The following is a 17742-nucleotide window of genomic DNA, read 5'->3' on the forward strand; positions in this document are numbered from 1 at the left end:
TCCAGACTCAACGTTTTTATGGTCAAGGAGTGTATTTTGAAGAACTGTTCTTACTATAAGTGACTGGTTTATTTTTTTTTATCGCCTAAGGTGTCTGTCAGCCAAGAGGCTGAAGTTAGAAACCAGCCATTGTGACTTGAATACGTGGATTTTATTTAAAAAAATTAAAGGATTATATCTAAAACAATTAAGTTATAAAATTGTAATGGTTCATTACTAAACTGTTTGGGAACAGGAAGGAGAGGAGCTGTCAAACTTCAAATTTTTTCTCCCCACAATGCAGTAGATACTTTTTTGACCTTGCTAATTTCAAAGATTTTTAATTCTGGAAATTGTGTGGACAAGATACACTTGATCTTCCTGGAGTTCTCTGCCCCTGGAGTCGGCCTTCTTTGTGGGACTCTTGGAAATGGCATTAAACAGTGCCTGTTACAGAAAAAAGCTTGAATTATGGATGAAATCAAGTTGATAATGTGTTTTCCAAGACACAAAAGGATCTTGGCTTTCGGACCAGTAAAGACCAAAGGCTTGGTTGGCACAGTAGACTTTACAGAAAAATTTAAAATACAGAGTGTGCCAGGAATAAATATTTTAGTCAAGGTGGGGGGGGAGCAGTTGCATGGTTTTTTTTATTCTTCCCAGGTTTTATGGTGGAGTAGCAGTATCATCACTGAGTTTATGTATCTACCAGAGGTCCCTGGGCCATGGAGGTCATCGTGGTGTTGCAAACCTGGCCTGCTCTGTATGAACCAAATAATAAAGTTTGGAAATGGCATGTGCTAAAGATAACTCTGCACAGTTGATATTAACTTCATAGTATTTCTTGCAATTATAGAAGCAGACAGCTTTCAACTGTAAATTTAAAAAATACTTCTTCACAGGCTTATGTTTTGATTTCCTGATGAAGTAATTTTTAATGTTTCTTTCATGCAGACTTTCATTGAAGATAGAACCAGGGACCAGCACCCCCCACTCTGCTGCTTCCAGAGAAGATTTAGTAGGTAAATGCTTAACAAATGCGAGAAGACTTGAGGTTGTCCTGTGCATTATTTTTGAGTTGTGAACGTGGAAAATATTTGCCTGAGGCTAATAAAGAAGTGTGAAGTTTAAACACTGTATATTTGTAATAAAAAGTCTAAAGGTGATCTGTAAAGAAGGAATTGAGTCATTTTTTTAGGTTCTTGTATGTATTGTGGCACTGACTTGTTAGTGTCACTTGGGGTGAAGAGCTATTAAATATTCATTCTTTGTTGTGTCTAGACAGAAGGGCCTTCATCTAAACTTTTCATGGTAGGATATACTTCTTGGTCAATGCCAGAAGTGGTTGAAGGCAGGAGTCTGAAAATGTAGAATCATTGGGATTTTCCAGTGTAGCAAATGCAGCAGCCTTTAGGATTAAAAAATATTTGTAACTGGATGGTCTGTTTGAACTAAGGCTGTTTGATTTTAATCCTGTGCAAATGCTCTGAAGTGCAGGGGTTTTAATTATCGATATATCAATGAGTTTTATTGCAGGCTATCCCTTATAAATTGTGTTTAGGAAGTTTCGTGCTACTTTTCCCTGATTTTCTGAGAAGCAGCCCCGACAGTAATTCTGAAGTGACTCAGGAGTGATGTCTTTTCCCTTCTCAGGCTCTGAAGTCGGAGCATCTCCACAAAGTGGACGGAAAAACGTTGCAGCTGAAGGAGCTTTGCTACCCCCAACCCCCCCTTCTCCTCGGAACCTGATACCCCACGGACATAGGAAATGCCACAGTCTGGGATACAAGTCAGCATCTTCTTTAATCTGAAAATCGTCTTAAACTTCGTGATTGTGTCATGTTTCCTTACAAAAGCTGTGCTTTTAAAAAGTAGCATGATTTGTACACAGTACTTTGCTTACAGACCAACTTGTGGCCAGGGAGCAAGCTCAGAACTGTAATGGTGGTATCCCAATCCAAGAGAATTAGTCAAAATAGGAAGACTGAAGTTATGATGATAAGACTAGTCAATGAGTTAACCAAAATGGCTCTTTCTGAATGACAAAGCTATCACTTTTAACAAATCGATGCCAGTGTAATTCTTTCAAATTCAAAATGAAATAACTGCTTTATTGGTATTTTTGTAGAGAGACCTCCTTTGTAGACTTTCATATAACTTTGTGTAGGAATGCCTGCACTAAAGTCTACACCTTTTTCCATTCAGGTGTACTTCTAATTAATATCTTGATCATTATGTCATCACTTACCTTGTGATCTTTTTAAAATGCCAGATTGTAGCTATCCAGTAATGAATAACTTCTAATGTGTAAGCTTACCTTTAATGAGCTAGAATGCAGTCCTACAGTTCGATTATGTGTTATAAGAAGACAAAAATGCCTTAGGATATTGAAAGTAATTGTTAATGTACTTCTGAGTTTCTCTTTGTTACATGATTATGTTGAACCTTTAAAACCATCAATTCCTGTAGTTTGGGCACAATTGCTTGTGACTCGGCCACGATTGAGTTTGGCATGAGAAACACACTGCCTGCAATGCTTCAGGGTGTTAAACAGCTCCTGAAATGTATCCCAGGTAATGCTGTAACAGTTCTGTCCTTGCTCCTTTCCAGTTTCATACACAAAATGAACACGGCTGAATTTAAAAGTGCAACATTCCCCAACGCAGGACCAAGGCACCTCCTGGATGACAGTGTCATGGAGCCTCATGTCCCATCCCGAGGGCAGGCCGAGAGCTCCACCCTTTCCAGTGGAATTTCAATAGGTAGGAACTGAAAACATTCCCATGCCGTATGTGTTCCCTTAATAAAGATTTTAGCAGTATTGGTTGGTGATTGTACCCGCAGCAGAACTGTTCTAAAATACTGATTCTGTTTTAGAACAATTTTGGGAAATGTAGGTGGAGGAGGGTGGCATAATTTATGCACCATGAACTGGGAAATTATAAAAAAGCACTTTTTTTTTTTTTCCCCCTCCCCTTTAATGATACACCATCTGATACTCCTCTTCCTTGATGGGAGGTGGAAGGAAGTGCAGGGTGTGATTTTTCTATTCTCTTTTTTTTTTTCCCCTTAAATCAATCCAAGTCTAAAATGTCTTTTGGTTGTATTTCTGTTGAAAATGCCATATTGACTTGACAGTGAGAACTGTAAATTGCTGACAGTTTTAAGAGCATAATTTCTAAATGCTTCTGACTTGGGCAGGTGTAAATAGAAATCTAACCTTCAGATACCTTGAAATGTCAGAATCTACTTAATATTGCTAAGTTATTTATCTTCATATTTTTAGGGTGATAATCTTTTTGGGGAACCTCTGCTTTCTGAGTGTCTTCTGTGACAAGAGTTTCTCTTTTTTCTTGTTGTGGACAGAATCCTTTAAGTGAAGAGGGGGCAGGACAAGTGCTTCTCATGTCCACCTCTTTGCAGCCAGGGCTAGGAAACAGAACCTTTATAACAGTCCTTTCTCTCAGATTTATTAGCTTGATAGAATTTTGTGGTGTTATGCATTTCATTGGAGAACTTAATTTTAAAACACAGCTTTGCTTTTTAGCCTTCATGGAGAGACACAAGGTCACAGATTTTCAGATGATGCTGTTTTCAGGAGCTGTACATCTATTTTCTTGAGGAGAAGGCCGTATCATGAGAAAACATTAAATATTTCATGTGGAAAAAAATCGAATATCTAGAGGCAATAATTTAAAAAAAATAAATTAATAGGTGAATCTGTGGAATTAGTCCAAATGTGTGTCACCTTTATTGAGATGTAGCATTGCCCTTTTCTCAGGGCAGTGTTTTACTCATGTTTTCTGTCTAAATATCTAAGAAACTCTCTGCAGTTGATCCTTTTTTCCAGGGTAAATTATTTCTTTACCTCCATTAGAGCCTAGAAGGGAAGGTTTGCCAGAGCTGACAGGCAGTTTTTCACAAGGTGCATGTGAGAACCAGTCACCATCCAGATATTTTAGAGAATGTGGGGTTTTCCTACTCCATCTCATCTCCGAATTTTTCAGTTCTGTTCTCTAGCTCAGCCATGACCTTATTGATTTGATGCAGTAGGGACAAAATTGCCACTTTACAAGACTTGTATAAATCACTTGTAAAACAGCAACCTTTATGCATTTTTTGCAAGATCAGCATTTGTGGTTAAAACTTCCTCTCTCCCATTCTCTTCCACCTCCAGCCTCCCCATACTCGGACACTTTAGTTTTATCCCTGTTTTGACAGTCCAGCAGCATTATAAGTTTTGCTGCTCTTGATTATGAAAATCTCAGTGACACAGAAGATTGGTGGAGGTGCTAGAAATATGTTTGGGGGAAGAAAGGAAGTTTTGGAGGTTTGCAGTATCTGTTACTGCAGAATTCTTGGAAGTCTAAGTTGCCTGGCATTCTGTGCTGCTGCCTCAGCAGGATTTAAGGAAGTTGATTGAAGCTGCTGAGTTCCTCCATCATGTTTGAAGTAGTCTGTTTACTCAGGACTTGGAAATAGTACAGTCACTGCAGCAGAGAGGAGGTTTATGCTGTTCTACAGCACAACTTCAAAAGATGGTCAGGAAAATGTCTTCTGAATGTGTGCACTGAAAAGAGTGTTATTCCTCACCTTGCCCGTAAACGTGGATTTAAACCTCTTGCTCTAGAAACAGGACTACCTTTTTTACATATAAGCCTATATAGGACTGAACTTTTTGGATAAATGATCCCTCTTCAAAACATGGACAGACTTTCTGCTATGCCAGCACCTTGAATGTGCCTTTAAAGACATCTGTAATACTTCTTTAAATCGCTCTTGTGTTTCGAGGGCTCAGAGGTGTTCAGGCGTTTCCAGTCCTTTCATATTGGAGGATCTGATATAATCTGCCTCTGTGTTAACTATCAAAGCAGCAGCAATGTAACATCAGTGTCTGTAGGAATCCAGCAGTGTGTGTCTCTAAACTAAAAACACGCCTTCAAGGGATAATGGATTGTTTGGTTGTGTTGTGTTGGGAAGGACTGGCAGTCTGTTCTGGGAATGGTGCAGAGAATACCCAAAATTTTTATATCAATTAATCTTGCAGATATGAAGGATATTTTTCATTGCAGTGAACGATTCTTAAAGCAGCAGCAGTGCAGAAAGTGAACCAGGCAGGGGATTTGCTGAAAACAGGCCAATCTGTGACATGACAGCCACGGTCAGAGACCTTTATGAGATTCTTTTCTTCATGTCAGGGATTGGAGGCCGATTGTGTGCTTTTAACTCATTCTGTAAATAACCCTGGAACTCAAAAAATATTAAAGATATAGCCCCTTTTATATTAATGTCTTGTGCTTGGGTCAAAACAGCTCTTGTTCCTGAAACCATGGGACTGTGTTCCACAGCTGAGGATGGTGTATTATGCTGGAGTGAGGGAGGTGTACATCTGGATCTCTTGCCATCTTCCTTTATAACATAGGTGCTTGTTAGCTGAACAGAAGTGAGAAATCTTTTTCCAGCAGTGCCAGGACTATCCTAATTAGAAGGAAGAAACACTTGTCCAGTCCTTTATACAGTGTCAGATGGGAAATGTCCTCTTGAGTTCAGGAATGTAGCAAGAGGAAATGGTCTCTTGTAGGTTTTAGATGTTCATAATGTAGACAGTTGCATTTGAGCTGGGGATAATTTGAGCTCTTCATAATCACAGAGAATTATGATCTCTAAGGTTATGGTTCATCTCTTTCTTAGGTGGCTGGCTAAAAAGAGGTTATATGACTCGAGTCCTTAAAACCCCACTTTATTTCTTTTGGTTGCAAGCAGACTTTTGAGGGACAACGCATGAAAACACAGAATAGTGCTGGAAAAAATGTCTGTTTTGTGCAGACAATCCAGAATATCTGCTTTCAGTAAACTGGGACAGGTGCTTTTACTTTGCAGTGAGAGGTTATTGAGAATCCCCACTCCTTGCTATCAGCAAGTCCTAAAGCTACAAGGTGTCTTTGTTCTGTAGTGGCTGTGTTTGTTTTGATGAGGTCACTGTGTTTTGGTGAGGTCACTGTGTACACTCTTTCCCTTCCGAGATCTAAGCATTGCTCTTGGCTGGGTTCAAGGAACCACCTGCATCCTCCTAACACCTGTTCTTCTGCCTATATTTGCCTGCTGTCACCTCCTCACCCAAAAGTAGGATAAATTAAGATGCTTTTGCTAGATCGTGGTTCCACTCAGAAATAGCCTGAATTTCCTTTATTTCGTAAGATATTTTTCTTAAGAATATATGGTTTTCTGTTACTTTCTGATTTTCTTATGCTTTTAAAGTATTTCTCTGTTGCTTAAGGGGTGCTCTTGAGTATCTTTGCAGCAGTGAGATCATTTCATTATTCTCAGAAGCTTTGGATTTCCACTGTTTCTTACAGTTCAACTCTGCTACGTTACTGAATTTTTTTTCTCAATCTGAGTGTGTTTACAGTGGCTAATTGTTCAGATAATTCTGTAGTAAAGGGACAGTGTAAAATAGGCCCTTCTTTTCATATATTGCTTCTGTGTGGCTTTTCTCCTCCTACAGCACCAAACCTACAGGATGCAAAGTTATTTTGCTAAGGAGGTTATGTTTTTTAAGAGTGCTGTCTCATGTATACTGCTTAAAAACAGGTGTCTCAAGGTGTGAACACAGAAATACTCTGCTGAAACTGAGAATGTAACTTCAGGTGTTCAAAAATTCAGAGGATGGATTGTTTTTGTAGCAGTGTTGGAGGCAAATTCTATTCTAACTTCGGAGTGTTTTCTTTCTCAAACTATTTATTTCTTTTTCCACTTTTCCTAATCTACAGTGATATGGATGAAAGCTCTGGAAAAACTAAGGCTTTTGAACACTGACCTTTGTTTGTGTGTTGTGATCACTTGAGAATAACTTTAGCCTTTGTTCTAATGCAATCAGAGGAATTAATGCTGCAGAGTCAAAGGAAGGTGTTTTGAATCAGTGTGAATTAATGTAAGAAAGTGCCTTTGTATGAACAGTGCATTTCCAAACCTAAACTGGCATGAAATGCATAAGAGAATATCAGCATTTTAATGAAATTCTCTATTAAGTAACCACCTCTAAGTTACTGAATCCTACAAGGGATTATATTTCTCTTTAAATAAATGAAGTATAGGTGTAGGTATATAGTGTGTGCATTTACCTTCAGGGGTTTTGGCAGCCTATATAGTAGGGAAGACCTGTGCACAGCCAGTGGGTGTGTTTGATTCCTCACCCTGTAGTTTGCTGTTCAGGTGTTTAGGACTCTGAGTGATCAGATCAAAGTTTGGGTAGGGTTTCAGGAAGAAGAAATGTATTGGGGTTTTTAATATATTTCCTTTAAATATCCCTGAATGTGGATACCCTGGTCTGCTATTGTGAATTACTTCATTAGTGATAAGGTAAATGATAAAGCTGTATAATATTAGAGGTTAAAAATACACCTGTAGGTGCCTGAGTTTGAGAGGAGGAGAGGGATATATTCTAGCACCCCAATTCTTCCCCAATCCTTATTAGTGTTGTTTGGTCCAAGGCTTGTGCTCTGGGTGTGTTGCAGTTAATGCAGTTGTACAACTCCTGTTTCTGCCCCATTTTTATCCATTTGGTTATTTGCTTTTGTTAGTTTTTCACAATGAAGGTCATTATCAGTGATGGCAGTAAAGGTTTCTGTTGATTCTCTGTCATGATGCTGCTTGAGTCTTCCCACCATCTTCCTTTGGTTTAATTAGAGAGCCAAAGCTGAGCTACTGAACTTTAGAGTGGTTGAATGGTAATGAGCTACATATGAGGATTTTCAGTGTGATCATGAACCCAACAAAGCAGAACAGAACTTTCAGGGCATGGAACCCATCTTCATGGTGTTAGCTGGGCTGTGTTGTGCTACAGCCACTGATGTTCAGGCCTCTTGACCAATTTTTTGTGTTTTCACATTAGAATTTCAAGCTCTGTCAGGGCAGTCACCAGCCCTGGAAACACGGTGTAGCTGGAGCCAGGAGGGTGTCAATGACAGATTTGGGAAGGGGAAGGAATTTTTAGTCTGAATACTTTTTAAACTCTTTGGGGTTGGTTTGTTTATATTAACACCTGTTTGACTTTGGGGACTAACTTCTGGATGAAGGAAGCCTGTGTTAAGTGTTCAATATCCCCAGACTTGGGGCAGTGAGTGGATGCCCTGACCAGGGGAATGGGTGTGGAATAGTTCAGGCATTCCCTATCACACAACTGGGAACCTCAGGCTGTTTGTGTGGCTGGAGCACAGACAGAGCATGTGCACATCTGCAAATGTGAACAGAAAATTCACATCTGAACCGAGCTGCTGTGCTGGAGCTCCATGAACAATCCTGAACCTTCTCAGATAATCACCAGCACAGTTAGCAAAAAAACCCCATTTTACCAATTGTGCTGTTATTCCTAAACTAGGAAAAAACCTTCATATTAAGGAGTAAAGATAAACACAACCCAGATATTTTTTTTTTTAATCCTGCACAAGAGTTATTTAATTTTATTAGCAATGAAGAAAACCAGGAAGATAGTGACCTGTGTTAAGTGGCTTCTTACATGAAGCCAAAACGTGTTTAGAGCAGTAATAGCAAAGACTTACACTACCTAGGATTTGTTATGAAGTTTAACCTGAAGACTTGCTCGAGGATGTTGGAAAAACTCAAATATTGAGTACATACTTGAGAAGAATTTAAGAAGGTGATATATTTTTAGAGTACTGAATGAATGAAATATTTCCAGTTGAGGTGACAGTCAAATAGTGCACTTAATGTTTAAACAGAACTTGGCTAGACATCTAACTTTTATTAAGTTAAAAACAGTCTCTTTTACTTCTGTTTTGTTTTGGAAGGAGGGTGTAATGTATATTCTTTTGGTTTTCGGGAAAGGGTTTTTTTTTTTTTTTTTAGTGTCAGAACTTTTGTTGTGCAAAATACCTCCTGTAGTTTTTTAGAATCTGGAGATATTCTATATGAATACTCTTAAAAGTGTAATTGGAAATTTCTGTTTAGATTAAACTTTTAAGTGAAACTTTTTGTTTACAAAGCCCCCAAATTCATTCAAGTTTTCTAATTGTACTGATACTGTAGCAAGGATTGTCACTTGGTGACAGATGACATTTCAACTCTTCCTCTAAATTGCTTTGCATTTTTAGAAAGCAGCTTTTAAATCTGTCTGTAGTGTACTTAGTACAGCAATTGAATTACAGCTTTATTAGCCAAGCTAATACAGTTGCCATCAAAGTGTCATTTCAGGTAGAATTTTAATGTATCAGCCTACTTTAAATATAAAGAATGACTTCATAATACAGTCTTATTACTGGGGTTTAATTGTGTGGATTTCTATCACATGGGCCTCAATTAAGTAGAGCTCATATTAAAGTCATATTAAAGTTGCACTTCTTGTTAGTATAAGTTAAATCTAAGCAGTAATAAGGAAATAAATAAGATTCTAAGTGTCCCTAATAGCTTCAGTGTTGGATGAGTGACTTGACAGGAATTGCTGCACCATTTTGCAGGACAGATTACTCCAAGTAGCCACAAAGAAAATCTCAGTTACGTTCAAGGAAAACTTCTTTCATCCGTGGTTGAAACCTCCCTTCCTGATTGTCATTCCACCTGCTGGAAGGATCTCAGCACTTGAAAATCTTCCTGTAAGAGATTCTACTACAAGACAGTCAGCTGGGAGGTCTTACCCCAAATATCTCCTTCAAGTTGTCTCTGAATTGTTACCTCTCGTTCTGTTTCTTCATCCCCAAACCATGTTACTTATTTGAAGGGACTTCATTTGTCACCTTACAGAGGAAGGCAGCTGTGGTTTTGGTAGGGTGAAATAAATCACTGAGTTTCTCACTGTGACATGGATGTAGAGTTTGCTGAAAATATTAAATGACAGGTTTTTTTCCTCTCAGGAAATGATGAGCATTGTTCTGGAACTTTGCAAAGACTTTTGCTGTAACAGCAGGTTCCACCTGAATTGGTTGGTTACTTGTTGGATATTATTACTTCTCTTCTTGCAGCCCTTTATTCCCAGCTTAGGAGTCAGTAGCTCCACTGGAATGTCACTTTTATGTCTCTCAGCTTCTTCCCCTATACAAATCTCTTTTACTGTAGTGTTGGTGTGAACCAGGTTAGGACTTTGCTTTGAGAAAAATGCAGCATAAACTGGGACCAAGTTATCTGCTATCCCTTAGAGATGATGTTAATATGAGGATGTTGAGCTAATGTTTGCACAAGAGGCATCTCAGTCGAGTTGGCAGATAAAGGCATGTCTTTTCTCTTGGATTTTGCACAGAGAAAACTTGAGGCCATGCTGAGATTTTCATGGATCTTGGCTGGAATTATTCCTGCTGTGTGTGACACTTTATTGCCTCCATGTTTACTCTGTATTTACTCAGTGAATATCCAGACTTACTTTGTACTCGTTATTCTTCAGGGCACCGCTTTTCCCTGCTGATTTTCTGCATAAAATTACTGGGAATTTGTTCCCATTTTCAGCTGCTGTTTCTCTGGGAGAACCCTTAAGTAAGGTGCATTGATTTAGATTTTTTTATTGATTTTACTTTCTGGTTTGTTTGAAAATAACTGAGTAAATTCTACCTTTGAACACTGTATAGTACAGTTAGTAATTGAAGCTACTGAGTTCTGTTAACAGTATTTCTATACTGATATATTTGCTGACTTTTAACAACATTACAGATAACACCCACCTTGTATCTGTACTTAAATAGTCATTTTCAGCCTAATGGGATTTACTATAACTGTAAAGTTACTGTTATTTGTGGGCATGCCAAGATAAATGCATTAGATACTGGATTTTGTGATTTTTTTCCTCTACTGTCAGTGTTGAAAATAAGATACTTGTGGTAACACTGGATTTGTTTACAAAGCACAGAAGGAAGTAATGCTGTTGTGATCTGATAAAGTGGGAGATAGCTTTAAAAAGCTGTTTAAGGCTTCTCAAATCATGTTTTGGAGACTCAGCAATGAATTTGCACTTCAGTGCTGTGACCATGTGTGACTTCATAAGGAATTATCTCAATAAGTGACCTTTTCTTTTTAAATGCTTGTTGTGTTAATCAGACAAATCTTCATTTTTGGTGTTCTTTAAATTTTGTAAACACCTTTCCCACTTATTAGTGCTCCTTTTCTTCAACTTCTTAATATGCACCTAGACCTTGTCCCTTCAAATCTCTGCCTCAGTTCATGTGAAATTCCTGAAGCAAATTACGAAGTATTTTCCCTGCAGTGTTTTACTGAAGCGTTTTTACACATTTAATCTCAAATATTGTGTTGAGAGACATCGTTGAAATGGATCAATTGTAGATGATGAAATAGTGTCATTCATTTTTATCTTTTTCTAGGTAGCAGTGATGGTTCTGAACTCAGTGAAGAGACTTCCTGGCCAGCATTTGAAAGGTAAGAAAACCCCGTGTTTCTCTATTCACATTGCTGCCTAAAATCTCTAACTCAGTCCTCAAAATGATGCTTTATTTTGAGGATCTTCTAGATCTCTTAAAGCAGAGAAGTACCTTTTGCTCACTAGTAGTTAACAGGACTTTTGTCTAATTGGGTGTTTACTCACTGCACACATTCTTTAAGTAGCTCGGCCAGAGAACCCTTAGACCCCAAAGCATTTTTATATATGTGGGTATCTTGTGTGTGCTGTTCATGTGACCCATCTGGTTTTCATTTTCACTTCCCCTGAGACACTTCACCCATTTGTGATCCCTTTGCTCTCCTGTCATTGACATTGTCACCTCTTTTGCCTCTGCTTTTCATGTCATGTTACACAGGGAAACACAGGAATGCCCCTTGCTGATGTCTGGCTTTGTGCTCCAGAATTAACATGTTGCTCCTTATCCAACACCTTCAAAGGCCCAGGTGACACTGACCATGAGCCCCTTTCCATGTTGTTTTTGAGAATGTGGAAAAAGACCAACAGCTGTAGTTTTAATATAGAAAAAGGTGGAATATTCACCTTCCCACAGCTGAGCAAGATGCACAATACATTGTGTTGTTTGCTTCTATAATGCAATTTCAGGTAACCCATCAGCCTCAGAGCTACCATGGATGACCTTTCCTACCATGCTTTGACATTTTTAGTAGGAATTTTTGTCAAAGAACTTTATGGTCGGTACCACTGTTACCACAAACCTTATATTCTGCTTGAAATCACTGAAACAGTTAAAGTTCTGTGCTAATTTTGGGAGAAGCCTTTGAAAATCTCTGTGCCAAAGGTGAACTCTTGGATGTTTCATGCTATAAATATGGATACATACATGAGGAAAGGCTCTTATGATTCCGTTAGGTTATCAATGGGAATGTTCCATGTGAGCATAGAAGGAAAACAGGGTCAGAAAGGAAATCTCAGACTTGGGGGCTGCAGCACAGGGCACGTAAAACATTCAAAAGGTTTTCTCCTGAGTCAAAGCAGAGGGTTTTCATCCCTGTCCTAATGAGAACTGACAGGCCCAGACTTCCCCAGTTAGAAGGTTTACTCCATGTGAAACAGTTAAGTCAGAAGAACCCTCCTCCAAATTCCACTTGCCTTCCATATTTCCCTCTTTCCTGGGAGAGCTCTTTGGGAACCCTGTTTGAAGCTGCACGTGTTTCAGGGTGAGTTCTCTTGCCTGATTCCAGGGAAAGGGATGGGGTTCCTTACAGGCATTCCAAACACAGTGTGGGAAATTCCTAGAGATATGCAGCAACCTTGAGTCTGTTCCTTCATTTATAAGATGCTGAAGCACATTTTGGAATTTAATACACTGCAAGCGTTAAAATTTAAGATCACTAGAGTGGGTGTCTCTAGTTTTGGTCTGTACAGTGGGTTTCTATTCTTTATAAGAATCTTTAAGTGAGGGAGAGGCATCAGTTGTCTGGAATTAACAGCTCTGGCAAAATTGGGATAAATCCAGTGTTATTAATGACTGCTTTCTATGCAGCTTGTGTGTGTGTGCATACTCATAGAAATTGAAACCATTTTTTCTAGTAACATCTAAAGTCAGATTTAAAGACAAGTTTTATTAGTGTGGTTCCTTTGCATTGATTTAATCTAACAACTAAATGCAGGCTTTGCTCTCAAAATATATTATTCTTCAGTGCCAATAAAACACTTCAGTATTATGAGTTCTGACAAAGAGAACATCTGATGAAATCAAAACCCGTGGTGTCTCTCTGCATGCGTTTTTCTGAACAAAATTATCCTCTGTTTCTGATGTGGAAGAAGTGGCTTTGTGATATGCACACAAAAATAGTTCTGTGCTGTTTTAGCAGTCGTGCTGTTTGTGTGGATAAAAGTATATGTAATACATACAATTTATAATGGAATCCAACAGGAACAGGTTGTACCATTCTCTCGGTCCGGGGACAAGAGTGTCACGAAATGGCCATCGAGGCCACATGAAGGCCAGCAGGTACAATCCCACTGCACACAGAGGTGTCCAACCTTCCCTCTGGTGTTGGTGATTTGGTTTGGTTTGGTTTCATAATTAAGTGGGTGTTTTCTGATGTTACCTTTCTAACTTACGTGTCAAAATAAAAGGTAGAGACCTTTTTCTTCAGGCTTAAAAACTTTTCTGTGCCTTTACTCTATATCACCATGAGGACTTTTGTTCATTCTGGTCTGCAAATCCAAATTCTGAACCGTGGGATCTTTCTGTCAAGGCTTAAAGATGTTTGGCCAGGGTAGCTTTTGCACTGCCTGCCCACTGTGGAGCAGTGCTGGGAGTTCCCATGGGGACAGTGAAGCTGCTTCTGGTGCTGATGGATGGCATTCCACGTGTTTTCTTTGCTGGCAGTTCTGCATTGAATTTCTTTGCTCCTCTTCACTGAAATCAGAGATGTGCCTAAAATAAGTAACACATTCAAATTGCCCCCAATTTATTATATATAATATTATTTGCAAGCTGACAGAGTAACATAACTGATTATTCTGACAAATTAAAGTACAAATCCTGCCTCCAGCTGTGTGTCACTCTAGTTGGGAAAGAGATGGCCATTAACCGTGAAACCTTTGTCACATTAAGAACCAAACATTGTCTCACTGAATAAACTCATGTTTGCATCTGTCAGTGTCCAAAATTGTCTCCATATCATCATCCTCTGTAGGTGCTGCAGTGAAAAGGTTTGCCAGATTTCCAGCTTACTTTGAACATCTGTGAACATTAGGATGGATGAAACAGCAAATCCTGACTGACTTGGAAATGATTTTTGGGTGCTGTTCAATCTCTTGGCTTTTCTGGAAAGCTGTTGGGTCCAGCACTTCAGCCACATGCTCTGATTGACATTTGCTGAAATGATTCCTCGTGTAACTTTTCTCTGATCGAAAATGGTTTTTGAGCCAGTCAGCTTTGTGATTTTAATCAAGCTTAGTTTTGTTTTCACAGTGCTGTACCCTGGCATTTGTTTCAGCCTGTTGCTCTCAGATCCTACATAGGGCAGGCAATTAGAGTTACATTAAAACACCTTAAAGCTGTGGTTTTGGTTTCTACTCTTTATTCCTGCTCCTGCCCACTCTTCCTGCTTTCAGATATTTTAAAGACTCTGCATGTTTGAGCTGTGCTTTGGTTTTGATGTGCTAATGATTCCAGTGTTTCTAACCAAAAACTACTCAAATCTTTCTTGCAAGGGCTGAAGGAGAGGTTTAACACGTACAACAACTGTACAAATGCACTTCAGACGTTTGCTTTTTAAGATTAATTGTTCTCGTCTTTCAGTTGTGTTTTGAGATTTTAGTTTTTTTAATTAAGGATTTAATTACCTGCTTGGCTAATTAATTTTTCTGATCACATTTGCTTGCAAGTGTAAAATCCACAACAGCAATTCCTTGTAACAGCCAAAGTCTTTTTCCACAATGAAGTCCAATAAATAAAAAGTTGACATTCCTAAATTACAATAAAGGTACTTGCATTAGTTTTTGGTAATGGTTGGAAAACTACTTTAGGAAAAATATTTTTTCACACAAATCTTCACGTGCTCCTTTCAGCTCTCTAGAATCTGAAGATTTGGCTGTTCATTTGTATCCAGGAGCAGTTACTATTCAAGGTGTTCTCAGGAGGAAGACTTTGTTGAAAGAAGGCAAAAAACCTACAGTAAGATACTTTTTTTTAATTAATTTTCTCACCTTCTTCCTTTGCCCAGTTATAAAATAGTAAAATGGTCATTGGGCAACTATTTCAAGTGTCTGAGGTCTCCTCTGCCTTGCTGGTTTAAGATTTAGGGTCACTGCTAGAGTTTTCATTCTTCTGTTTGGTACATTTATTCAGTTTATAAGGCTATACTCATAATCTAGGGAGTAGGAGAGAAAGAAACGCTACATAAAATTTTCTGCAGTTACTGAGGACTTTAAAGGAGAGGACTGTGTTTTGTCTTCCTTAACAGTAGGTAAATCCTAACAGTTTATCAATTGATAGTAACCATTAGCATTTGATAATAACCATTAGCATTTGCTCTGCAGATGCTTGATTATGAATTATAAGTCAGAGTACATATTCATGAGAATACCATGTGGCAGTACCCAAAATGGAAAAGAAAATGGACAGATTGACTCAATGAAGTGTTCAGTAGGGGTTGCAGGAAGTATAGAGTGAGATGCAGAACATTTTTCTCAGATTAGTGAGGAAAGGCACACGTTCTTTCTGCTCTCTGGATTTTTCCTGCATTCATAGGCCTGCACGAATAACAAACAGCAGCTTTGGAGACGTGGCTGATGGCTTGGCTGGGCAGTCAGTGCTGTCATGTTCTTGCAGGATGATGTGATGCCTCCTGTTTTACAGCTCAGTGTTATGAACCGTTTCACTTACCCATTGCACTTGGCTTTTTTTCCTCCTTTCTCCCCAGGTAGCATCTTGGACGAAATACTGGGTAGCACTGTGTGGAACCCAGCTCTTCTACTACGCTGCAAAATCCCTGAAGGCCACAGAGAGAAAACATGTATGTAAACCAGGCCTGTTCCAGTATCATCTGCCAAAATTAAAATGTGATTTCCTGATGTAAACACTGGGAGTAGTTCAGGCCTTGCCTGATTTCTGGTCAGCACCATCCTGTCTCCCAGTCACTCAGTCACCTCATATGGATATACCCGAGGGAAATATCATTTACATTTCTGTGCTACACCAAGAACATCTGCTTCACATCTGCCGTGTGTCTCTTTGAGTTTGTTGGTCTGTAAGGAAGGGAACTGTGTCCTTGAGTCTGTCCCTTTTCTAAGGTAGAAATCCTCTTTTGATGATCTGAGTGTTGCAGCAACTTGAAATCCAAACAAGCACCGATGAGGAAAGCCTGGGAAGTCACAGCATACAACATTAAACATGTACTAATTTCATGTGGTGGAGCTACACTGTTCTCTTTTCCTGTATAATCATGTATTCCATTAGCAAAAAACACTTCATCTGTTCAGCAGAGAGCTGAATGATGCTCCTTTTACTCGCTGCAGCTTTATTTGAAAGAAGCTAAAAATACTTTGCTTATGTGGGGAAGGAGTAAGAGGATTTTCTGTACCTGTCCCAGGGATGTTATGATGTGCATGGTTCCTGTTTAATGCTCCTGGTTAATCATAATGATTCTGTTAAGAAGCTGGATAAAATTTGAGTTACTTGAGTCTTTTTCTGAGTTCATTCACTACTCAGAAAATCTTTACTAACAGTTCCCTTGACCTGTGTTTCAGGTTAATTTATGACAACTGTCACTGAAAAACATTTGCTTTGCATAAAGCTTATGTAATTTTGCAAACTGAGATGTGCTCATGGAATCCTTGTGAAAGAGACTTTATTTCTTTTTGGTACAAAATACTGCTTTCTTATCCCAACATTTTCATACTCAGAGGGTAGAGATTTGAAGCTTAAGATTTCTGCTTAGTAGGCTCCTGGATGGTTGAAGTTGCTGTGTGGAAAGTTTGTGTGTAATGTTGTCTTAATCTAAAAAAAAAAAAAAAAAATTATTGTTTTCCACTTTTATTGAAAATTCATTAGGAAACAGTATTCTAATACTCAGAGTAGTTCAGTAATAGCTAATTACTTGTAGAAATATTTGTGTGGTTTCTTTGCCATCCACTCCCCACTAGCTTTGCTTAGGTGAGGTCAAAACTACTTAATTTGTCTTGCCAGTTAAGACAACACTAGCCCAGGCTAAAGGTCTGTTAGCCAGGCATCCTGTGTCCTGGCTCTCCTGGGAGAATTGTTTGGATGTATTTGTCTCTGGTTCCAGTGAAAACTTCATGGAAGGATTCAGTCTCATTAGAAGGAAAGGTAGCTGCAAAGAGCAGACTAGTAAGCTCTTATGAGCAGAAATGCCAAGTATTAAAGAAAAAGTACCAGGAGAGAACTGGTGCTGGCATTGTGTCACTCACAGTTAGTTGCTTGTTTTTTCTGGAAACATTGAGAAGTGGAAAAGAAATTTTTGGTAATGTCAGACTTTGTGTTCCTGTTACTGCTGTGATTCCTTCAGGCTCTGTGCCAAAATTGCATTTTGTTTCCTTTTAAGAATAGAATGTGCATTTGTAAGTCTCTCTTATCCACTGTCCACCACAAAATTATGGAGGATTTTACCAGACTTGTATCTGTTCATTCAGAAGCTTCTTTTTCACTTTTCTGTATTAACATTTTAAAACAATCTAAATAACATGCAAGTTTAGAGACCGTGGAAAAATTGCATAGTGGTTAGTTATATTGTTTGAAAATTAAGTATACTGAATTTTTGTTGTGGTCCATTTGCTTACACGTTTCCTTCAGAATCACAATTTTAATCATTTAAATGGTCCTGCCCTTTCTTTAGACAGAAGTAAATGAAGGAAAAAAGGTGCAAAGTCTG

General features: G+C 38.7%; 1 protein-coding gene across 7 annotated transcripts in view; it reads left to right on the forward strand.

The window, feature by feature from the left end:
* Positions 1 to 17742, forward strand: part of RALGPS2 (Ral GEF with PH domain and SH3 binding motif 2) — a 107399-nt gene that overhangs the window by 74354 nt on the left and 15303 nt on the right. For 5 of the 7 annotated variants that reach the window (XM_027658444.1, XM_027658439.1, XM_027658441.1 and 2 more), the window contains exons 11-17: positions 934 to 1001; positions 1633 to 1768; positions 2590 to 2741; positions 11298 to 11352; positions 13272 to 13349; positions 14921 to 15026; positions 15775 to 15867. In XM_027658444.1, the coding sequence (XP_027514245.1) occupies positions 934 to 1001; positions 1633 to 1768; positions 2590 to 2741; positions 11298 to 11352; positions 13272 to 13349; positions 14921 to 15026; positions 15775 to 15867 (688 nt within the window). The remainder of the gene's footprint in view (positions 1 to 933; positions 1002 to 1632; positions 1769 to 2589; positions 2742 to 11297; positions 11353 to 13271; positions 13350 to 14920; positions 15027 to 15774; positions 15868 to 17742) is intronic. The other 2 variants (XM_027658442.1, XM_027658443.1) reach the window with 1 other exon arrangement.

Source organism: Corapipo altera, unplaced genomic scaffold (genome assembly GCF_003945725.1).
Source record: "Corapipo altera isolate COAL_440 unplaced genomic scaffold, ASM394572v1 79, whole genome shotgun sequence".
NCBI classification, from domain to species: domain Eukaryota; kingdom Metazoa; phylum Chordata; class Aves; order Passeriformes; family Pipridae; genus Corapipo; species Corapipo altera.